At 46.2% G+C, this 24823-nt stretch overlaps 1 protein-coding gene across 10 annotated transcripts in view; it reads right to left on the bottom strand.

Annotated features, from left to right (window-relative positions):
• Nucleotides 1–24823, bottom strand: part of EDARADD (EDAR associated via death domain) — a 95098-nt gene that overhangs the window by 10171 nt on the left and 60104 nt on the right. For all 10 annotated transcript variants that reach the window (XM_060642886.3, XM_060642892.3, XM_060642889.3 and 7 more), the window contains one exon: nucleotides 6522–6567. In XM_060642886.3, coding sequence (XP_060498869.1) covers nucleotides 6522–6567 — 46 coding nt within the window. The remainder of the gene's footprint in view (nucleotides 1–6521; nucleotides 6568–24823) is intronic.

Genomic DNA, 24823 nt, shown 5'->3' with positions numbered 1-24823 from the left:
TGGACTGGTAATGAGCTTGCTAAGGCCACAGCCTCACTCTCTGACCAGGGACAGTAGGATCTACTTCCCAAGGTTATCGAGGGGATTAAATAAGATCATCCACTGAAACTTCATTCTGTGCACAGGTGAGCAACAAAGGATTAGTAGCTGGGGGTGAGGAAGCATAACCAAGAGCCTTTTTAAAAGCACTCGTTCTGGACCTTTGGCCGCAAGAAGGAACTCCTCCTGACCCACCCCCCCACCCTCCCGGCCAAGGAGATTTACAAAATCCTGACTCTGACCAAGGATCGTCTACCGAGATCCTTAGTTAATTGGTGTGGGGTGCAGGCAGACATGGGATATTTAAAAGCTCCCCCGGGAATTCTAATATGCAGCCAGGGTTGAAAACCATTGCCTTAAAGACATCTGCAGGGTAAGTTCTTGGCCAGAAGGGCCTGCTAAATGACATTTTCGAATCATAGCTGCTACTTTTCTTCGGGAGATACCATGTCGGTTTGGTCGTTAAGTCTTTGAACAGATAACACTTCTCCACCCTCAAGAGTAGATGAATGGGTTTTCCTGTGGGGTGTTTTCGGTCTTCTCTCCCTGTGCTCTATCGTCTCTCTCGCACACATTTTCATACACTTTAAGGAAGAGTTCAGGATTCAAGAATGTTCACTGACGGGGTAGGTCTATGTCACTTAAAACAATGGTAAGAAACCGGTCATGTCCGACGGTGCAGGGTCTAACTCCAGCTTGGGGCTGGCAAGGTTTAAAATAATGGCCAATTAACAGTTAATTGTGGATTGGAACAGGACTCCAGGATCCACAAAGGTCATGATTAGCTGGGTCTAGAAAATGGCGCCAACCAGGATTTTGGCAGTGGATCACAGACTGACTTAACGTGTCTCCCTGCAGGGGTGAGTGCCGTTTTATCTTGTACACTCTGGCTGTTCGAGAACTATTACCACACGGGTGTTTCCCTCCAGTATGCTCAGGACCACTGCTCGCTCTTAGATCATTTATAGTAACGTTCCCCGGGGTGACTAGGTCTTGAGTTAATTCAGACAATTAAACGGGAAGCATTTTTTATACTGGCAACTTTGCAAATAGCAAAATATTGTGATCCTGAAATAAAATAACTCTATCCCAGGGGTCTATAAACTATTCGATTTGGAGCCTGAAAATACCAACTAGGGTCAAAGCAGAGTCGAGTACTTCTGCAGTTGTGTGTGTTAAGGGTATAAATTCATGCTTTTTTCCTATGTGTGGTTTCCAATGTGGGTGGAAAGAAACATATTTAAAATGTCAGTTTACGGCTTTGATAAATCATTGGGATGCACACACACACACACACACACCACATTATTCATCAGAGGTGGTTTATATGCTCTGAGCTGGAAAATGATGAACTATTTTTATCTCCCAAGAAACTACCCCAAGGGCTTTTGGTGGGCGTTTGATCTCTTAACTGAAGGGAAAAACAATATAATCCCATTCTCTCTCTCTCTAAAACACCCCTTTAAGGAGACATCATGTCGGCGGCAGCACTGGGGAGTCTAACTGACAAACTGGAAGGATCTAGGCTGGTAAATCACGCCGTGCCTCAATTGTGTCATCACACACACTCAGAAGGTAGAGGGCACTTTCAAAAGGAAACGAACCTACGTTAAGAAAGGACCTGGGTAAAAATTCAGCACAGAATTCCATGTGAATCTGGACTCAGAAGTTATGTCATGCCAACACATTAACAAAGTGCCATTTAATGGGCCTAACTAGAAAAATAAAAAAATAAAAGTCCTACTTTACATTCGTCTGTCTTGGGGACATTCGGTTCCCATCAGGCAAGTGCTGAATTATGCAAGGTGGTCAGAAAGTCATCCTCGGGAAACCGGCCAGGCGTCGAGAGCAGGTGCAGAAAGCACCGTGGTCCGTGTGACCATGCGACAGCTACCGCTTTCTCAGAAAGGGAGGGCGAGGAGGGGTTCTGTGTGTTTTCAACCGGAGGGATACTCTCTTGATAACTGACTCGTGTTCCTTTCATGCCCCAATGTTTTCATTTCGAAAGTCTGTATGAGAACATCGAACGCCTTTAAGGTTTCCTTCAGCAGGGTACACAGGCCGTCACTTGTGTTGCCGTTTCAACCCAGGCATCGCAAGGAGTATCCTCGGTCTTGTGCTCTGCCTCCTGTGGCTGTTTGCTTCCGTGTTCAATGGTTCCACAGAGGGGGCTTTGCTTTTCTAGGGGTGGCTGATTCTGCTTTGTGTTCTTTTTCTTTCCTTGATTACAAACTGTCAGCTGTCCTTTCCCACGTCTGTCTAACCCCTCCTTCTAGGACAGTGTCTTTGGCGGAGGGGGGTGGACGCTGGCTTTGTTCCAGATTAAGACTCTACCTGAGATCCCGCTGACCCCGCGGTAGGACACTCAGCATTCAGTGTGTGCACTATTCAGGCAAGGCATCTGACCAGTAGAGGGGCAGCCCCATGTGGTGGCTGGAAATGAGCTCCTGGCAGGCCGGGGGCTTGAACCCCACTTACGACTTGTGAGACCAAGCACGAGCCACGTGACCCAGCATCGCTTCTGTAACATCCACCCGGTAAGGAAAGTAAACTCAGAGCTGTCTAAGCACATTTTCCTAATAAGCACATTTTTAAAGTGCTTTGAACTGGGGCAGGTACACAGTAAGTGGGGAATTAGTGCATGTGACTAAAACAATAAAATAAATCTTACTTAGCTTGCTACTCTCCTTCAATGACTGAAATACAGCAAAACCTTGGGTTGAGAGCATAACTTATTCCGGAAACATGCTGATAGTCTGAAGCACTTGTATATCAAAGCAAATTTCCCCATAAGAAATAATGGAAACTCTCGGGCACCTGGGTGGCTCAGTCGGTTGAGCATCCAACTTCAGCTCAGGTCATGATCTTGTGGTTCATGATTTTGAGCTCTGTGCTGGCAGCTCAGAGCCTGGAGTTGGCTTTGGATTCTGTGTCTCCCTCTTTCTCTGCCTCTTCCCCACTCATGCTCTGTCTGTCTCTCTCAAAAATAAATAAAAACATCAAAAAATGTTTTTAAAAAAGAATGGAAACTCAGACGATTCGTTCCATAATCCAAAAATAGTCATACAAAAATGATCACAATACTATAATATAATGCAAAATAATAAAGAAAATACAAACCAGAAAGACAAATAAACAAATTAACCTGCACTTACCTTTGAAAGCCTTCGTGTCTGGTGTGTGGGAGGCAAGAGAGAAGAGGGTTATTGCGTAAGGCGACTTTCACTACCACTAACAGAATGACTGCTACAGAACAGTATTAATAGACTCTTGCCATAGACTGTATTTCATGTAACTGGCAATAAGGCAGCAGAGGAAAGGGGCTCTATCTGCAGGCAGCCTGACCTAGAAGGAAGCAAGGCATTCCTAAGCTCACTCTTGTCTGGAAAAACAAAGGACTGTCCATAGGTGCTTTGAAGTGACCAAAAACACAGTAGTGCCCGTTGTGGGCACCTTCCAACATTCTGAAAGATCACTGATTTCTGCCAAACACCGTGGCCTGAGACCGAGCATCCGAGCATGGGAGATGACCATCCACAATCCCACAGACAGAGAGAAAGACAGAGAGAGAAGAACCACTGGCTCAGTTGTGATCATGTGACCCTCAGCGTCATGTACTACTTGTACTACAAGTCATCGCTCGTTTATCAATTTAAAATTTATTAGAAACGTTTGCTCGTCTTGTGGAACACTCACAGAACAAATTACTCGCAATCCGAGGTTTTACTGTATCCAGATCTGTTTTCACCAGTTTATCCAAGAGCAAAGCCATTAAGTTACTGTCTCTCACCTACTTGTTTACGAAGACAAAAACAAAAATCGAGCCAAACACCTGATTGTTCTTGTGTGCAAAGCACCGTGCTAGGTGCTAAAGATGTTGATTTCAATGGCAATCTGCTTGCATTAACACTACCTGCTATGACTATCACTGTGAAAAGTTTACTCTCTTTGAAGCTCTTCCATTTCATTTTGACACAGGTAAAAATTTTTAAGAGACAACTGAAAATTGATTAATCTATTAGTTAATAACAACCTTAATGCATAAAGTTTTCTAGATATTCCTGAACAGCTCTATCCATTCTCATTTTAGCTCACATTCCACATTAGTGTATAGGGTGTTAGTCTTTCAAAAGTGTATAGATTTTTTATAATTAGAAAAGAAATATGTGCTTATTGCAGAAAAGCTGAAAATTTAGATGAGCATGGGGAGAAAGAAATCATGCTCTTTAACACCCAGATCGATAACAGTTGGCCTTTTATGGATTTCTTTGGTTATTTTACCACACACTCTATGCATTTGCCTACATCTGATCATCTTTATATATACATTTGTGTATATATAATGGTTATGTATATATATAGGTTGTGTACATATACAGGTTAAAGTTTTGGGGGAGAGTTTTTTCTAACTCATGTTAGAAATTTAAAAAAATCTGGCCTTTTGTTAGCAATGTGGATGGAACTGGAGAGTGTTATGCTAAGTGAAATAAGTCATACAGAGAAGGACAGATTCCATATGTTTTCATTCCTATGTGAATCCTGAGAAACTTAACAGAAGACCATGGAGAGGGGAAGGAAAAAAAAATGGTTAGAGAGGGAGGGAGCCAAAACATAAGAGACTCTTAAAAAAACTGAGAACAAACTGAGGGTTTATGGGGGGTGGGAGGGAGGGGTGGGTGGGTGATGGGTATTGAGGAGGCACCTGTTGGGATGAGCACTGGGTGTTGTATGGAAACCAATTTAACAATAAATTTCATATTAAAAAAAAAAAGGTGCATGGTAAAAAAAAAAAAAAGAAATTTAGGGGCGCCTGGGTGGCTCAGTCGGTTGAGCGGCCGACTTCGGCTCAGGTCATGATCTCACAGTCCGTGGGTTTGAGCCCCGTGTCAGGCTCTGTGCTGACAGCTCAGAGCCTGGAGCCTGTTTCAGATTCTGTGTCTCCCTCTCTCTGACCCTCCCCCATTCATGCTCTGTCTCTCTCTGTCTCAAAAATAAATAAAATGTCCAAAAAAAATTTTTTTTTAAATAAAAAAAATAAATTTTAAAAATATAGGGTAGTGGAGGGGCATCTGGGTGGCTCAGTCGGTTAAGCGTCTGACATTTGATCTCAGCTCAGGTCTTGATCTCAGGGTTGTGAGTTCGAGCCCTGCACTGGGCCCCTCACTGGGCATGAAACCTACTTTAAAAAAAAAAAAAAAAGTGGCTGCTTGTATACAAAGATGCCTTCTCCTCCTCACATCACCCAGCTAGGTGCTTCTAATGTGAGCTTGTCTGCTGTAGCATTTGTGGAAGAGGGATAATCCTTGGCCAGTGGTCCTAGCCTCTGGTAGGGGAGGGGTGTGGCCCAAGGAAGACAAGTTCCAATGGGGTGTCCGGATGGGACCCTGACATTGGGCCTGTCCCATGAGACTGGTGGGAAGTCTCTAATGCAAGTTCGTCTGGCTCAGTTTCTCTTTTGATTGCTCTAATCTCAGCAGGGGAATGGCTGAATTGAAACCAGGATCCCCACTTCTGTCTCCCAGAACTATACTTTTGCCACACGGCCTCTTTAGGGAACCTGGCACACAGTAGGTCCTTAATAAATATAGATCTGCTGAAGGGGAAAAAAAATCACCTACAGTCTCACCACCAGAGATCACTGTGGCTAAGGTGATTAGACAACACATGTTCTGGTTTTCAGCATGGTTACACTGGCAGAGGCTAGGTAGGATTGGTGAGATTATCCTGAGGGCTTCAGGGTCTGCCACCCTCCCATTAGAAGAGAAAGAAACAAAACTCTGATGACTCAGGTCATTTAATATGTGTTTTAAAAGATATAGAAAATATGAGTGAGTTTTCTATATCTTTTCATTATTCTTTTGGTAGTGTATTTTAATGCTCACTCCAGATTTTCCCCAAGATTAATTAATAAGAAACCTAAAGACTGCCAGAGTTTCCATCTTACAATAAAAAGTGGGAAAGGACGCAATCCTTCATGTTTCTTTGGTTAAACACACTGGTAGCAGAAAGAGGGTAGGGAATAACACATGGCCAGGTGTCAGGAGGGTCCCCTTGGCTAACCGAGTGCCTGAGGTACCGAGAGAGGATGCTGGCCCTTCCTGTGCTGACCTGGTTTACCTAAGCCCCATTGCTTTCTTCCACCAGTCACAGTTTTCCAGCAATGGCAAGCCTCCTAGGACTCCTGAGGGAGAAGGGTCTGCTTGCTCTGTTCTGTTGCCCCATCCTAAACTTGTCCCACTGGGAACCCAGCTGTGCCCCGCCCCTGCGCACAGTAGGGTTAGCTCGGAGAAAAGACTCTTTGAAGGCTTTTGTGAAATCTGGTTAACATTTCCTTGCAGTTCACCATGACCGGTGGCTGGAAAGTTTCTCTAGGCTGTAATACAGATTTTCAAAGTTAATGATAAACATATTCCTAAATTATCTTTAATTCAGCCATGCCAGTTCTCAGTGAAGCCCAGACATCCGTGGAGTCAATCTTTTACCTGAAAGGGGTTCTCCAGTACTGTCTGGAAAGCCGTTTTCTTCTCCCTGAAAACCGGAAAGCAACCTTCATTAGAATCATCCCCATTTGTGGAGATATTATCAATTTTCCAATTTAGTTACATTTCCACCAAAGCCTGGCAGGCGGTGGGGGCAGGGGTGGTGGTGATGGTGCTTAAGAACAGTATCACTCACGTTCCTCTATAAGCTCCTGGAGGGCAGGGGCTCTTGTCTATTTGCGCCCCCCACCCCCACCCCGCGCCCAGAACAGTGCCTGACACACAGTAGACACTCAACAAATGACAGTTACATGAGTGACTCTATTTTTTAAAAAGGTATCAATGCATGAAACAATGTGCTACTGTTTTATTTTTATTTCACGCTGGGGTTCTTTTTCTTGTTTTTATTCCCTACCCACTTTTTGTTGGGCTTGTTGTCAGTCTAGGTTACAATTTGTTCCCATATCTATTATACTTTTTTAATGTTTATTTATTTTTGAGAGAGAGAGAGAGAGAGAGAGAGAGTGAGCAGGGGAGGAGCAGAGAGAGAGACACACAGAATCCGAAGCAGGCTCCAGGTTCTGAGCTGTCAGCACAGAGCCCGATGCGGGGCTTGAACTTGCAGACTGTGAGATCATGACCTGAGCCGAAGTTGGACGCTTAACCGACTGAGCCACCCAGGCGCCTATTATCCATTTTTTTAAAAATATATTTCAAAACAGCAAAGAGAAACTGTTAGAAAGCAGTGTGCAAATCTCCTGAGGATCGTGTTTCTGCCCTTCTGAGGGGGGTTCTGTTTTTACAAGCAAGGTTGTGCCCTACAGCATGCTACATGAAGGGATTTACCGTGACCTTGTTGGAAGGGGGTGTGTGTGAGTGTGTTTTCAAGGAAGTCCACAGAGGACACCACGGTCAGTGCATGTTTGTTTATGTTAACTCCATCTTCATACAATGAAAACCTCCCTCAGCGGCTAGGATTACCCCCTCCATCGCGGTCCAGAAGAAGCCACGGTGTTGGGTCAAAAACCCTGGGTTTTATTTACTCCAGCTGCACCCATAATTTACCAATCCGGGTCTCTGCATCCTCATTTGTAGATTAAGGGGGCAGATAGATTAGCTTATCTCTAAGATGCTCTACATTCTCGGTTTTGTCCTTAAAGATGTGCTAATTCCCTGGTGTCTTTTTCCTCTTAATCTTCTAAGAAGCCTTCCCCCCTCACTCCAAGCTCATAAATCTCCATGTCTCAGCAATGTAGATACAGCTGTCTAATTACGGGCCTCATTGTTTTTCCACACCAGAAGCATTCCTATGTTTTATCAGCTAGATTTTTCCCCTCAACGAATCTAAGTATTTCTTCTTCTATGTTTTTTAATGTTTATTTATTTTTGAGAAACAGAGAAAGAGCACAATTGGGGTAGAGGGGCAGACAGAGAGGGAGACACAGAATCAGAAGCAGGCTCCAGGCTCTGAGCTGTCAGCACAGACCCCGACACGGGGCTCGAACTCACAGACCGTGAGATCACGACCTGAGCCAAAGTCGGACGCCCAACCGACTGAGCCACCCAGGCGCCCCAGGTCTAAGTATTTCTTGCTTCTGGGTCTTGGTCCTTGCCAACGTCCTAACTGGAATAAAAAGCACACTGCTCGCTCTATACGTATGGTTTGTAAGAGTTACGGGGAGTTTTTGAAAGAACAAAACTCTGTCTCTACACAACTTTTTCACTTTTGGGAGGCTAAAGCTCCCCAACGGCAGGCAGGGCCACTGTTCGGTGGTTCGTGCAGGGACCTGCCTTCCCACATCTGCGCGGCCTCAGCAGGACCAGGCAGGCATGTTCTTTTATCAAGAGCCACGGTTCTGCTCACCGAACTGGAAACATGCACAGGAGGAAACAGAAACGGGGCCTTCAGCCGGAGTTAAGAGGCACCAATGTTCAAACCTGTCAGCCTCCGTGGTACAGCTGAGGTCCCTGCTGAAACGTGAACTCTCTTTTAATGGGAGACTCCGTGATGGAGCATACATGACTCGGTTTCTTATCACCTGGAGAACATTCTTACCGAACACCATGTCTGGCCAGAATTATCCCCATGACAGAGATAAGGGACATGACATGACTCAGAATTACTTGCGAAGGTTGATGGAGACAGAATAATACAAGAATATCAACGATCTCTGTTCTTGCTCTAATTATTATGTGATGCTACTTTTAGGCTAGTTTTCATTTTTAAACTTTTGCTTATTTATTTTTTTAAATATTTATTTTTGAGAGAGAGAGAGAGAGAGAGAGCGCGCGCGCGCAAGTGGGGGAGGGGCAGAGAGAGGGAGACACAGAATGTGAAGTAGGCTCCAGGCTCTGAGCATTCAGCACAGAACCCGATGTGGGGCTTGAACTCCTCAACCACGAGATCATGACCTGAGCCGAAACTGGACACCTAACCGACTAAACCACCCAGGCACCCCTTTAGTTTATTTATTTTGAGAGAGGGGGTGGGAGGAGCAGAGGGAGAATCCTAAAAAGGCTCTATACCATCAGCACGGAGCCCGGCGCATGGCTCGATCTCATGAACCGTGAGATCACGACCTGAGCTGAAATCAAGAGCCCAACGCTCAACCCACTGAGCTACCCAGGCACCCCATGAGGTTAGTTTTCAAAGAGTGAAATCATAAAAGACTTATTTTTGCATTTTTATGGCCTTACTGAAACCACACGTATGCCTTTATTCAAACCTTCTTTACGGAGAATGTAATATGTACAAGTTCCCATGCTGGAACCTATATGCAAAGACAAAAAAATAAAAATAATCTGAACCCTTGGCCTCAAGGCCTGCCCCCAGATGTACTGGGACAGTAGAGACGTACACAAATAACCCAAATACAAGGCAGAAGGGGACGAGTTCCAATAGGGAGGTGTAGTTGAAGTCAGAGAGGAGACATTTCTTCCAACAGAAAAAAACAGAGGCAGTTTCTCTGAATCTCTGAACCAGAAATATTGAGATGAGCTTTTGCTGGGAATTTGGACAGTGGGCACTTGGAGGCAAGGGCATTTAGCTGGAGTCTTTCTGAAGCAAAGGCAATGAGAGGCAATGGGATAGGAGATGGTGCTCTGAGGCTGGACTGAGGCCTGAAAGCCCATCTAAAGAGCTAGGCTCCATCTCACAGATATTGGGGGGTGGGGGGGGGTCACTAAGGAGCTCTGGCCGGAAGCAGCTATGCTTGCCCAGGAGCACAGCAGGAAATTCCCCCTGGCCGTGCAAAGCACAGGTACATGGCACTTAGGGAGCATGTAAAGGCCAGGTGGTGGTGGGGTGTGGTGGGGGGAAAGCAAGATGGCCTTGGAGGTGACGATTGATGAGACCCCAGACCATCCATCTGGGAGAGGAAGGGATAAAGCTACAGCCCCTGCAGAGATACAGTCACGAGGTGAAGGGAGGTGAAATCCAGGGTGAGTTTTGAAGAGTAAGACCACAAGATGTCCCTGTGTGTTGAAGACAAGGCTCTGGTCCTTGAGGGACGCCAGGGCAGGAGAGGAAAACATGGACGTTGACGGATTATGGAAGGAGAGAGAGAGACGCTGGAGAGCAAGACGTGTGGTCACAAACTTGAGGAGCACTTCAACACCCCCATTTCGGTGGAAGGGGAGGGAACGAGGAAGGAAAGCAGAGAAGGGAGGTCAGAGAGGAGGGAGACAGCATCAAGACCGGGAAAGGCTGGAAGTTCTGGGGGCCGTTTGGAGACGAGATTTGGTGAAGGGGATGAGCGGCCATATCCTAGAGCGGTTCTAGCAGAGAGGTGGGCGTGCAAGCCGGCTTCTACCAGGGGGCGGCGAGGACACAGAGGTGTCTGTGGTGCTAGCCTCCCCAGCCTTTCTATCTGCCTCACTTTCTCTTATCTTGGAGGTCCCGGCTCAGAAGTCACTTCCTCCTGGAAAGCCTTCTGCAAACTCCCAGTCTGGGTTACGTGCCCGGGGTGTTCCCACACACCTGTACGTGCCGCCCCATTGGACGGCGACACTGGGTGTGGGAGTTTGAAGTCTGGAGACTCCAGACTACCAGGCAAGGGCCCTTGTCCATGCTGTCCTGTGATTAGCACGTTTGAGACAGATAACACATAGTATCTGTGCAAGGGACAGCGAGTGGGAGGGAGGAAGGAAAGAAGACACAACTATGGCGTGGAGTCTGTGTTCTCTAGACCAGGGGATAAACGTTCTCCATGATGCTGTCCCTATGTCATCGTCATGCCCTCTGACTCTGCTCCTTGGCCTCGTCTCCTTGGCCACCAATTCTGTGGCCTCCATCCCAGCTCTGTTGTTCTGGTCTCCCCTGGATTCCTGTCCACTTAGCCAGGGTCCAGCATCTTAGGGATGGGTTTAAAAACACCCTAGATTTGTCCATCAGCTGTGGGCCCCTGGCCAGTACTTAGCTCTGCCCTTCCTTCCCCCTGTCTTGTTCCAAATTGCTGAGTATGGCTGGGAAAAAGAAGGGACAAACTTCACACATCATATGATCACGTATCTGGTCTCAGTTGGGTCTCAGCTTCTCCTCGGTCATTCTCGGTCTCTCTTCCAACTGTCCCCCTTAAGGCCCTACCGGGTCTTGTTCCAAACCTTTTCCAGTCTGCTGAAGGCCCCGTACCTATTTGTGCCTACTCTCCCAGAAAGGGCTCGGCCGATGTATTTGCTCCCATTCTCCTTTTCTCCTATCTCCAAAGAGATGGGGTCTTTTCATCTTCAAGGCCTGACCTGTATCCTCGAATTACGGTCCTGTGCAGAGGTTTTTAAGAGTACTTACTGCAAAGGGTGGGACAGGTCTTGTCCACTTTTATATTGCCTAGCACTGACCTTAGTTACCGTGGTTCAAAAATGTTAGTTCAACTTAACTGAACCCAGAAGCGTCACAAGGTGGCCTCTCGCTACAACACGGGACTCGCCTCCAGGACCAGTTCAGCCTTGAGGAATGGTCTGAGGTAGGGAGGGGACAGAGGATCAGCTCACGGACAAGACACAGGATACAGAGGATGTGGCAAGTTCGGTGATGGTTCTGGAAGCAGCCTACGTGGAGAATTTCCAAAAGGGGACTGCGGGTTCCACGTGGATATCAGAGGGGTATATGATACCCGTAGGGAATGTGGGCAGATGACACCTGGGGACAACCAGGGCCAGTACAGTCCTCAGGAGGTTGCTGATGGCAGGAATCTACTGTAAGCCCAGTTCTAGGAACTGGAGTTCAGGATGCCGGGACGCTGTGACTTGGGCACAGAGGTCCAGGCTGTGGCATCCCTGGGACCTAGGGCTGGGGCCTGAGGGAATGAATAATGTTCAGCCGCACAAGCTGTAGCGTGAGATCTCGCTGCTCCCATTAAAACTGATCCAGGAACACAGAGGACAGAGTTGTGGGTCAGAGCGGCACCAGGCTTAGCTGTGAGCAACCCAGGAAGGCAGGGGAAATGAGGCAGGGCCTTAAAGGGGTCCCAACTCCTCCTCTTCCCTTGCACGTCTGCCCCTTCCCCTCCAGGGATCCTATCATACACAATTCTCCCCTGTTCTAAGCCAACCTCTGAAACCAGCCTCCTCATTCCACCCTCTTTATTCTTCCCTAATTCTTTCCAGATTTCTCAAGGACTTAATTCTGCAGAGTGCCTGCTACGTGCCACGTGCATGATGCTTTGGGTTAGCTCACTGACTCCTCCAAGCGCTTCTTAGGAGCTAAGAACTACGATTTGCAAATGATAGAAAAGAGTTCTGTTCAAAGGCCTTGTTTTAATTCTGAATGAGATTTGAGCTTAAAGTACTGGTTTTGTGGGAAAGAATGGTTCCTGGGTACGGTTCGACCTGAATGCCAGAAGAGGAAGGTCTAGATAAGAAAAAAAAGATGGAAACAACCCAAATGACCATTGACAGATACATGGAGTAAAAAAATGTAGAATATTATTCAGCGTCAAAAAGGAAGGAAATTCTGACCCACATGACAACATAGATGAACCTTGAGGACATTACGGTAAGTGAAATAAGCCAGACACAACGGGAAAAATGTTGTGTGAGTCTAGTTCTATGAGGTACCTGGAGGAATCAAATTGAAAAGACAGAAAGTCGGGGCGCCTGGGTGGCTCGGTCGGTTAAGCGTCCGACTTCGGCTCGGGTCACGATCTCATGGTCCGTGAGTTCGAGCCCCGCGTCGGGCTCTGTGCTGACCGCTCAGGGCCTGGAGCCTGTTTCGGATTCTGTGTCTCCCTCTCTCTCTGCCCCATCCCCACTCATGCTCTGTCTCTCTCTGTCTCAAAAATAAATAAACGTTGAAAAGACAGAAAGTCAAATAGCAATTACCAGGAGGTGGGAGGGGGGTGAGGGTAGAATGGCGAATTAGTATTTAATGGGTATGGAGTTCCAGTTTGGGAAGATGAAAAGGTTCTGGAGATGGATGGGGGTGATGGCTGCCCAACATGAATGGACTTAAAGCCACGGAACCATACCCTTAAAAATGGTCAAGATGGTAAATATTATGTCATGTGTATTTTACCACAATAAAAAAATTGGTTTACTCTTCTTAGGAGATTTGAAGGTACCACAAAGTTAAACACCAATGTTTTATATATTCAACTAGGCTAAAGAAAATCCCCATTTTGTTAAGCCTCCTCACTGTGAATATGGGGGGAATTAGCTTCTATTTGGGCAAAGGCGGTAACTGCTGAATTCTCTGAGCAGAGAGAAAGCTGGTGTGGTTATACTCATTTTGTACCCTGGTTATAGCTTAGAAGCTGGCAGCCCGGTTCCATCATGCTTAGGGAGCTGCAGGCACAAGGTGCTGAAGAGCTGCTTCTGGAGATTTACACCTGGCGATTTCACACAGGGCTCTGGGCAGCAAAAATCCAAAGGCCAGGAACACATGTGGGGAAAACCCCACACTGTGGGGAAAACGCCAGGTCTGGTCCATCCCCCGTGGGGATGGACGGATCGGCGGGAGATGCTGACAGATTGACAGGGAAGGTACTAACTGGTACCTAGGGGCTAGTTTTCTGTGAATCACGCTCTTCTGGACTGGCGAGTTCCATCTTTAATGCCTACGCTTAGCTAATTAATAAAGAGTTCGTTCCATCTTTATTATTTCGCAAACTAGGGAAAGGATAACCGGGTGGGAAAGCACTCAACAGGTTGGTTAACCTGATGATCACCTAAGTCTGGTTGGAGGTTTCCACAAAGAGCAAAACCAAGTTATCACTGCTCAACCTGGTATCGGTAACCCAAATTACAGGCAAAGAGCCCGAAAAGAGCCGTCTTCCATGGGAATTACTTAAGTAGCTTCTTTGGGGGGAAGCAACTAATGCTAAAGCTTGAGCTCTCTGCTTTAAGAAAATATTCCGGAAATGGCTTTGGAAATATGATTTTGAAAGCTCAGGTGTGCAACAGTAACAGGGCTTTGATAGCATGGATTTACACTGTTCTAGACTCTCTCCTGTCACACGGCTAGTGACACTCAAGTAGCTTTCAGTGGTGTAAATTCCCAAGACAGAGCGAGTATCTCTATAACTCTTCTTGTTTTTTGTTTTTTAAAATTTTTTAAATGTTTATTTATTTATGAGAGAGAGAGAGAGAAACAGAGCACAAGTGGGGAGAGGGGCAGAGAAAGAGAAGGAGACACAGAATCCGAAGCAGGCTCCAGGCTCTGAACTGTCAGCACGGAATCCGACATGGGGTTTGAACTCGTGAACCATGAGATCATGACCTGAGCCAAAGTTGGATGCTTACCTGGCTGTCACTTAGGCACCCCTCTCTTCTGAATGCATTTATCGATCATCTGCTTCTACACATTAGGAATGGACTATGAATCTCCTGTTGGATTTTCTAAAACAATTTATACTTCATTCTTTTTCTGCAAGGTAGTTACTGTTATCGTAGCAACCATCTACACTTTCACTTTTTATGGAAGGATACTATACATACCTATTTATTTGAAAGTATATTCTAGAAGCTGGCCTTTAGAAAGGACCTACTTGGTGCAAGAGACCATTCTAGGCCTGGGATATGGAGACAAAGGAGCCACATCCCTGCTGCTTCAAGGTTACAACCCAGCAATGCAACAAAGACGTGAGCAAAAATACTGACACCACAAGGAATGAAAAATGTGTTAGAGAGGCATACAGGGGCGCCTGGGTGGCTCAGTCGGTTAAGCGTAAGACTTGGGCTCAGGTCATGATCTCATAGTTTGTGGGTTCGAGCCCCGCGTCGGGCTCTGTGCTGACCGCTCAGAGCCTGGGACCTGCTTCAGATTCTGTGTCTCCCTCTCTCTCTGCCCCTCCCCTGCTCATGCTCTCTCTCTCTCAAAAATAAATAAACATTAAAAACATTTTAAAAAAGAAAGGCATAGAGAGAATGCCAGGGGAGCACAAGGGTGGGCAAGAATCCAGGTGATCCCTCAGGGAACAGGAAAAGTTTCATTGAGTTTGAAAGAATGAAATACAGAAGAATGGAAATTTGAATGAATGCCACCCTGCTTTGCTAGGAGGAGAGCAAATCTGTGGCTCTGTGTACATTTGGTTCTTTATTCTCTTCAATGAGGGTTCTGTCCAATTACGAGCAAGACCGGCTACCTCTGGAGTTGAAGTCGGGGTCAAAGACTGGAGCAGTTGTGCCTGGGACTTGGAGGCTGGGCACACTCAGATGTAATTTCATACCCTTGCTACGGTTTCAAAGGTGAAGGAAGGAGGGGTTTTCCCCCTGTGCATGATTACTGTTCAGAAATATCACCAAGCGTTTCACAGGAGGTGATGATTTGCATGCACAAAGGCAATGGGTGTCACAGAGAGGCGGGGGGTTCCTGCCTAGTCTTACCCTCACTCCGGGCGGAGGACACATGCGATGCCAGAGCACAGACTCCTCCGAGGCTGCGAGATGAGGACGTGCATTCGCAACCCCTCATTTCAGCCTATAATTTTCCCGCAGTGCATAATTACGTGTGGGCTGAAGAAAGACCACTGGGGGTCAAGTGCCAGTGTATGGAAGTTTATTGGGCCTAAATGCCACCTAAATGTTTGAATGAGTGACTCCACTACTTTCTCCTTTAATTTGAAAACAAAAAACAAAAAAACCAAAAACACAAAATAAAAAGGACCGGGGCACTCAGGTGGCTGAGCTGGTTAAGGGTCTGACTCTTGATCTCAGCTCAGGTCTTGACTGCAGGGTCCTGAGTTCAAGCCCTGCATTGGACTCCACGCCCAGTAGAGTCTATTTAAAAAAAAAAAAAAAAAAAAAAAAAAAAAAAGGACAGTTCCCAACTGATAATTTTTCTTTTTTTAATGTTTATTTTTTGAAACAGAGAGAAGAGAGAAAGAGCGAGAGTGAGCGGGAGAGGGGCAGAGAAAGAGGGAGACACAGAATCCTAAGCAGGGTCCAGGCTCTGAGCTGTCTGCACAGAGCCGAATGCAGGCTCGATCCCATGGACTGTGAGATCATGACCTGAGCCGAAGTTGGACACTCAACTGACTGAGCCACCCAGGCACCCCTGACTGATAATTTTTCTTAAAAAAAAAACCATGATTTTTGACTTTCCTATGGAGCAAAACTGATATGTGTTTAGAGAAACCTCACTTCAAATTTTGGATTTGCATCTTTTCCTAGGGTAGTGACATGGGGTATGGTCCTCTCCCGTGATGCTGGGCAGTGGCTCCCGCTCCCCGCTCCTACATGACCACAAAGGTCAACAACCCACACAGCCCTTCTGCTTTTCACTTTCAGAGCAGTATTCAATCAATTACATGAGATCTTCTACACTTCATTATCAAACAGGCTTTGTGTTAGATATTCTTGCCCACCTGCAGGCTAATGTAAATGTTCCGAGCAAGTTTAAGGTCAGCTGGCTGAGCTATGATGTTCGGTAGGTTAGGTGTAGTGATACATTTTTGACTTAAATATTTTCAGTTTACCCCATTATAAGTTGAAGAATACCTTTATTCAAATATCATATATATATATTTTTTTAAATCCATAAGAGATGTGAAGCTCTTTCTCTCCAGCTCTTAGCTCATCTCTCAATTGCTTCTCCCTCCTCAGAGGTCACTGGTTACAATCTGGGGCACATCCTTCCTGATTCCTTAGTCATAGGAACCAAGACTGAGCCACTTTTTTTTAGCCTCAAACCATACTAGTCTACAACATGCTTTATTTAATGATACTTTATGGATATCTTTTCAGGTCAGTGGTCTCTTTTTTTTAATTTTAAAAAAATTTTACATGTTTATTTATTTTGAGAGAGAGAGAGAGACAGAGGGAGAGAAGGAAGGGCAGAGAGAGAGGGAGACAGAGAATCCCAAGCAGGCTCCGTGCTGTCAGCACAGAGCCTAATGTGGGACTTGAACTCATGAACTGTGAGATCATGACCCGAGCTGAAACCAAGAGTCGGACGCTTAACCAACTGAGCCACCCAGGCGCCCCTGGTCTCCTCTTTTTAATGGTTTTAATTATACTGTGTCAAAATACCAAAATTTACTCGACCGGTTAATTTTTTTTCTATTTCAAATACACTCTGCCATAATTTCCATAGGATCAAGTCCTTGAATAGTGACATTGCCCAATCAATGAGTAACAGATGGCACCAAATAGTGTTCCAAAAGTTGTATCAATCTGCATCTCAACCACGCAAACCATACTGTACCTCGACACCCACACCAATGGGAAGTCTAAGTGAAATCCTAAGTTGCTAGTGAAATTCAAAGGCATTACAGTCAATAAAGCACTGAATGATGATGAGAACAGAAGCCTTTAAGTCAAACAATTAGAGCAGATTAGAGACTGTATAATTTAATGATTAATAAACTTCTCGTGTGCTGTTCTTAGGGAAATAACTACTTAAGTGCTAGAAAGCAGGCATTTTTGCCCTTTGGCTTCTATGTGTCTTACCAGAAATATGTTATCTTGACTTGGCCCGAAAGTAGAAATAAGTAAAAAAAAAAAAAAAAAAAAAAAAACCATCAAATTAGACTACATCAAATTAGAGTGCAGATTTTCCTTGACTTACAATAGGGTTATATCCTGATAAACTCATCATAAGTTGAAAATATCCTAAATTCAAAATGTGTTCACTACCATGAATGTTCATTACTGAACATCATAGCTCAGCCCAGCCGACTTTTAATGTGCTCAGAACACTTACGTTAGCCTGCAGTGGGCAAGAGCATCTAACACAAAGCCTATTTGATAATTAAGGGCTGAAGATCTCTGTAATTGAGTATTGCACTGAACGTGAAAAGCGAAGAGTGCCTGGCCGGCACAGTAGGTTAAGTCCCCAGCTATTGATTTCGGCTCAGGTCATGATCTCGTGGTTCATGAGTTCGAGCCCCATATCGGGCCCCACGCTGACAGCACAGAGCCTGCTTAGGATTCTGTCTCCTCTCTCTCTCTGCCTCTACCCTGCTCACATGCTCTCTCTCTCTCCCTCCAAATAAATAAACTCAAAAAATAAATAAATAAAAAGAAAGTGAAAAACAGAAGGGCTGTGTGGGTGCAGAATGGATGTCAGTGTGTAGGTTGTTGACCCCTGTGGTCATGTGGCCACGTGGGAGCTGAGGCCGTGGCCAGCATTAGGAGAGCGATGCGGATCCCCCGCCTGGGAAAAGATCCAACTCCGAAATTCGAAGTGCAGTCTCTACTGAATATGTATCACTTCACCACCACTATAATGTTGAAAAATTGTAAGTTCGCCCATCAAAACTTGGGGACTGGCTGTACTTTGATTTTTCTTTTAAAATTTCACTTCTGAGAAGTTTACAAAAGAAAAGATCTGCAGGGACCTCAAAGGATAACTTTTGTGGGCAGCATGAATTTGTAGTGGGGACAGCAGTTTGCATTCCGCTATTTTCTCCAGCATGCAGAAACACACAGTGCAGGTGGTCCTGGTCTACCCAAGCCCAAGGGCTTGGCCACACAGGGTCCACCAAAAATCAGCAAGAGCCCGTCGAAACACCAGACAGGTGGAGGGCTGTTGTGTGCTGAGCCTGAGGGCGGGGGAGGGAGCGAGAGAGAAAAGGGTACAAGGTTGGGGGGGGGGGGAAGGGACTTCAGAGTCTGAGGTGGAGGGTTTGTTTCCTGTGATGATCTGTCTCATAAGACAGATGGGACAAGCAGAGAGAGGCAGGTCAGTGGGAGGTCACCATGCCAGACACATAAATTTAGTCTAGAAAAAGTCAGATGATACAACTCGAGGACGTTAAGTTCTATCCTGGGAAACAGAATCAGATCCTTGTGTGTATGGGGCAGAACCGTCTAGAGAATCAAGACAAAGAAGAGATCTGCCCCTCGGAAAGACCCTAATCAAATTCACCTGGTACTACTCCCCTAATTTTAACTTTCTAGTGGCTTGTGTATCTGCTCCCCCAATGTGGCACCCCAGGCACGTTATAGTAGAGGTTAGACAGTCAACAGCAGGGACAGGATGGGACGGTGGGTAAATGAAGGAGGGAGGGAGCAGGGAAAGGGGGAGGTGAGGGATACATGGACTTACAGAACAGGTGCTTTCTGGTCCAGCGAAACCCACCCTTGAAATTCCTTCTCCGTCCTCTCAATGCCCAGGCAGCTGTGTATCAAGAACCACACCCCCCCCCCAGCCTGTTTCAAGAAAGTGCGGTCTAAAATTTGGATTGGTAGATACTGGCCTCAAAGCCAAAGGGAGTCCCTCTCACCAGAGTTAAAAATAGCAAGTAGAGGCTCTAGGGAAAGTTTTCTAGTTTTCTCTAAGAGCACTGCTTCCTCATTCTCGAAACATCGTCTCAGGGACGAAGTGAGACACTGCCAAGTACTTCCCGAAGCCAGAACTATCTGCTTGTCCCTCAAAGAACAAAGCAAAGGGCTCACCAGTCTATGAGACAGGTCTTGTTGGCGCTTGAAAAGGATCGCCACGTATCACTCAGAGCAGGTAGCAGCCTGCCGGGCTGACTCAGGTAAGATACCATCAACAGCAAGTGCCACTTGGGTCCGTTCTCTGTTATTATAACGCACGTAATTGCTTCGGGTTCGCAGAGAGTCTGGCAGACCAGTTGCTCTGCCAAGGCAGTGAGGGTTTTGCCAACTACCTCCCAATACAATTTGAAGGAAAGAGCGACCTTGCCATTTACCGGTTTTATTCCAGTAGTTCTTACCCAGGCTACTCTGCCAGACGGATATCATCTAGAACTGTGGGAAAAGCCTAAAATCGCCCTAGGCGAGCGGCCCAGCGGCAACTGGTAACTGGCAGCTGTTACTGACTCAGAAATGCTGGGCATCGGGGGTGGGCAAGTGACGCTGGACAAGGTCCCAACTCCACCCCTCAATCGACTGACACTGGTTCCCTCCACTATGAAACAAAAGAAATCGCCAACAACATGATTTTTGTGGTCCCCTTCAGCTCTGAAGATGCCGAGCTGTCAATCTACACGTCTGGGCCCAAACCCACTTCCTAAGCGGTCAGGATTAGGGGGGCCTGGGTAGCTCGGTCGGTTAAACGTCCGACTCTTGATTCGGCTCAGGTCATGATCTTGCAATTCATGGGACTGAGCCCCAAACTGGGCTCTGTGCTGCCAGCTCGGAGCCTGCTTGGGATTCTCTCTCTCCCTGTCTCTATGCCTCTCCCCAGTTAGTGTGCTCTCTCTCAAAATAAATAAACAAACTTAGAAAAAAGAAATCTCTTGGGGTGCCTGGGTGGCTCAGTTGGTTAAGTGTCCGACTTTGGCTCAGATTGTGATCTTGTGGCTTGTGAGTTTCAGCCCTACATCGGGCTCTGTACTGACAGCTCAGAGCCTGCAGCCTGCTTCAGATTCTGTCTCCCTCTCTCTCTGCCTCTCCCCTGCTGGTTCTTACTCTCTCTCAAGTATAAATAAACATTAAAAATTTTAAAAAAAGAAATCTCTGTACCTTCCTCCCAATTTTGTTGTAAACCTAAAACTGCTTTAATAATAAGGTCTTTAAAAATTAGTAAACTACGTAAGCTTTCACAATTTTACATGATGTTTTGGTTTAATTGGTTGGAAAGAATGTAATTTCTAGTATATTGCAAATATTGACATTTTATTTTTAGATATCTATTTTTGAGAGAGAAAGTGTGCCCAAGCGAGGAAGGGGCAGAGTGAGAGGGAGACAGAGGATCTGAAGGGGGCTCTGCGCTGAAAGCAGAGAGCCCAACGTGGGGCTCCAACTCACAAGCCATGAGATCATGACCCGAGCCGAAGTCGGATGCTAACAGGAGCTTAGGAAATAAGGCACAAGAATTAGGCGTGAGCTTCTGGGAGCTGGGAAGAAGGTAGGACCCAGAGTTGGAAGAAATGTAAGGCATGGATGGTAGGTGAAGGGTCAAGGTCACAGGGGGGAGTCCCACCTAAGATAGAAAACATGTGTTGGAAATAAAAGACTTCTGTCGCTTTGACGAATACACAAGATACAAGATTAATCAGTTTCTTGGGCTGCGACTTTATCATCGATCGTTAATGAAGATAGTTTTCCGGATTACAAAGGTTCAGGACTTCAGTCTTGGTCATCACGTGGTACTTTGGATAATACTATCAACAAGCAAAGCTGCTGTTCCATGGCTTAAAAACTGTGTGTGGGCCCCCTGCCCCCCATCTACTCTGGGCAACATCATGTGCAACTCTATTTTTGAGAGGCTTGTTTAACTTCAAAGAAATCACTTGGTTACTGATAGGCTTTCAACAGATAAAAACAGCATCTTCTTTGTATTTGGTGGCATTTGTCACTAGGAACTGACTTGAGGTCTTAGAACTTATTCAGCGGAAGAAGAGACTGGCAGTCTGGCCTGTTAGGTTTAGTCTGTAAATACAGATGCAAATGTAGTGTAAGGAATATACAGCCTTACGTGGGGGGCTGGGGGGGGGGGTGCGGGGGAAGGAAGTTCCCCACAGCAGGGTTTAGGACAGCAAAAAAAACCTGAAACAGCCTCAAGTCCCATGATAAGGAAACTCTTAAGTGACTCATGGCCAAGAATATAATATAACAGGATGTGAGATAGGATATTTTCCTAGGGTTCTTAAGAGTTTTGACTGGGGCCCCATGCTGAGGACAATGGCATGCATGCATTCCACAGAAAGGGGCCAGGGGAACCCCAAAGGATGAGCTACAAAGTGGACCAAAAGAGGTGGTGTGACAATTACCCCAACCCCACATTCAGCCTATATAAGAGGAAGAGACTTCTTTGAAGGAACTGGCGGAAGAAGTTTCCCTTCCTCTGCCTTTAAGAGGAAGGGGCACCTCTCTGGCCCACCCACGCCAGATGAGGCGGCCTCAGGATCACCACCTGTGGGGGGTGCTTGACAGAATGGAAAGACCAGCCTCTCGCTCTTTGTGACTGAGGCGCAATACTTCTACCACTGGGAGGCTCGAACCTGTGTATATGAGGAAGCCACAAGCTGGCCAGGGCCGTCCCTGTCCCTAATGGTGGGACAGTGGGGCAAGTTGCCCATGGCCAAGTGGATGGACGCCATCTTGAAAGCACCCTGCGCAGGTAGGAGGCGTGTGATACATCACAGGGAGAGAAGGGGCTGGGCTTGGCTGTTGTGGGGGCAGATGTAAACAGTCAGCTGGGAGTGCTTTGTCCACATCAGGCCATTATATGGTGCTGAGTTCTCATTTGGGGAAGGAGAGGGGAATGACATCCCTCTTTGGGCCTCAAAATTTCAATCAGGCTTGAGCTGGAAGTGAGGAGACAAGCTTGGAACAGGATGAGTGATTCAAGTATGGGATGGAGTTCATTTAGATGCAATACTAACCAGGTATTTATCGAACATCTTTCCTCAGTCTCCTGGCACGATTATACCCATTTCATAAAGGAGGAAACAGATTCCCAAAATCAGAATGCCTACATGGCTCAAATCTTGGCTCTACACTGGGTGTTACGTGTAACTGATAAATCACTGGGTTCTACTCCTGAAACCAATACTACACTGTATGTGAACTAATTTGAATTTAAATAAATGAATTTCAGAAAAATGAAAAACAAATCTTGGCTCTACTACTCAGTAGCTGTGTGACCTTAAATTATTCAACCCTTCTGTGTCGCAGCGTGCATCTGTAAAACGGACGTAGAAATAGTACGTCCCACTGAGTCATTTGGAAGATTAAGTGAGTCCACATAGCTGAGTGCTTGGAAGAACTCTTGGGCTTAAAAATGTTAATTATAATTATTACTCTTTTGATTACATACCATTAACTTCTTGGAAAGGATGCTTAGGGTACTGCATTACGTGAAAGAAGGAAATCATGACATTGTACGGTGTGATTACAACCAGATACAAAATAATTACACCCATGCAAAAGAAAAAAAAGAGAGGAAATAATACTTCCCTCATCTTCTTTTCCTAAGAACGTAACTTTCGCATGGAGGGTACTTGGGAAAGCTCCGACATTCTGCTTGGAACAGGATGTAAACAATCAGGCTGTGTGTGTTTTCTGCACAGATCAGTGGGCAGCACATACGATACCCCCAATACTAGAGGACATGTATTCACCCACCCGTTCCACTTATTAAATGCCTATGGAATATCAGAGTCCAAATAAATGCTGTAAAATACTCAACACCAAATCACTCAATACTGTTTTGGGTTGAATTGTGCCCCCCCCCCCCCCCGCCCCGCCCCCAACTCCAAATTCATATGTCAGAGTCCTAACCTCAGAATATTTTGGAAATAAGGTCTTTATGGAGGTAATCAAGTTAAAGAGAGGTCATCAGGGTGGGCCCTCATCTAACAGGACTGGTGTTCGTATAAAAAGGGGAAATTTAGAGACAGACACTCACATAGGGCCATACCCGGGAGCATGTGGGAGCAGCCTGCACACACGGAACATGAAGAGTTGACGCTGTGGCCTGTCTGGACCCCTCACCCCGTGGATGTGGATGCCTGGTTTACCCCAGGCTTTCTCACTCTGCAACACAGAGACGTTCCCAGGACATGAAGAAATACTAGTGACGGGAGCCCACCCCAAAGCAGTCCAGCTGGCATCTCTGGGGAATGGGACCCAGGCACTGGTGCATTATAAATGTTCTCCCAGTGATTCCTAATGTGCAGCCAGGGTCCAGAATTGTTGGGCTAAGCAGATCATAGGTGGGCACTAATGTTAGTAAGAAAATTTATATCTGTTTTCTGTGGGCCACTAACAGGTGCTTTCCATGTTTTTTAAAAAATTTTTTTAATGTTTATTCATTTTTGAGAGAGAGAGAGACAGAGCACAAATGGGGGAGGGGCAGAGAGAGAGAGGGAGACACAGAATCTGAAGCAGGCTCCAGGCTCTGAGCTGTCAGCACAGAGCCCGACACAGGGCTCGAACCCACAAACCTCGAGATCATGACCTGAAACTTAACCGACTGAGCCACCCAGGTGCCCCATCACGTTTTTACATCTGTCCTTAAGGATTCTCATTACTGTCTTCAGTGCCAGATCCTACAGCAGCCACTTGAGATCCACAGGACCCCTGCCCCTCCCACGTGCACAGTCATGTCAGGCTCGTGCATTATCTAAAAATGGCCAAGAAGGGTAGGGTGGGGGGAGAATATGGCAGATGAAAGGTGACAGGTACATTTGTGACTAATCTCACAACACCTTCCACTGCTGATTTATGTTACCATAAACTAAAATTATTCATCTATCAACGCTGCCGTAGAATAGGTGAATCTAACCAGTGGTCAGATGCTATCCCTCCTATCCAGCGGTTTTGTTTGCGGGGGAGGAAGTGGGAGACATCAGAATCACCTACCGGGCTTGTAGGGGCACCTGGGTGGCTCAGTCAGTCAAGCTTACGGTTCTTGATTTTAGCTCAGGTCATGATCTCATGGTTCCTGAGTTCCAGCCCCGAGTCAGGCTCGTGCCAACATTGCAGAGCCTGCTTGGAATTCTCTCTCTCTTCCTCTCTCTCTGCCCCTCCCCCACGTCTCTTTCTCTCTCTCTCTCAAAATTAAATGAACATTTAAAAGAATTAAAAGTTAAAAAAAAAAAAAAAAGAATCACCTATGGGGCTTTTAGAATCTACTCCTGGGTTTAGGAAGATTCTGCCCTCCCTTTTCCTGTTCTGGAAGCTCAGAGCTCCTACAACACTCCCTCCTCTCTACCCAGCCTGCCTCTCTTCTGAAACATGGCCAGTAGGGTGGTCTCACTAATGCCTCTCTACCCCTGTTCCCCCCAGAAAACAGCACTAACCCCGCACAGGAGAGAGTCCTAGAAAACTCTGAGGGGCCACTCTCAAGATGCATGTGCCTGATTAAACCCCTGAGGTCAATGCCTCAAGCCGTGTTTGTCCCTTGCGTGTCCTGCCAGCTCAGCTCCTCTGTGGGTTTCTGGAGGGAGGAA

Source organism: Panthera onca, chromosome D2, assembly GCF_046562875.1.
Source record: "Panthera onca isolate mPanOnc1 chromosome D2, mPanOnc1 haplotype 2, whole genome shotgun sequence".
Lineage (NCBI taxonomy): Eukaryota > Metazoa > Chordata > Mammalia > Carnivora > Felidae > Panthera > Panthera onca.
The sequence above is the reverse complement of the archived record's forward strand: the minus strand, read 5'-3'. Positions and strand labels throughout refer to the sequence as shown.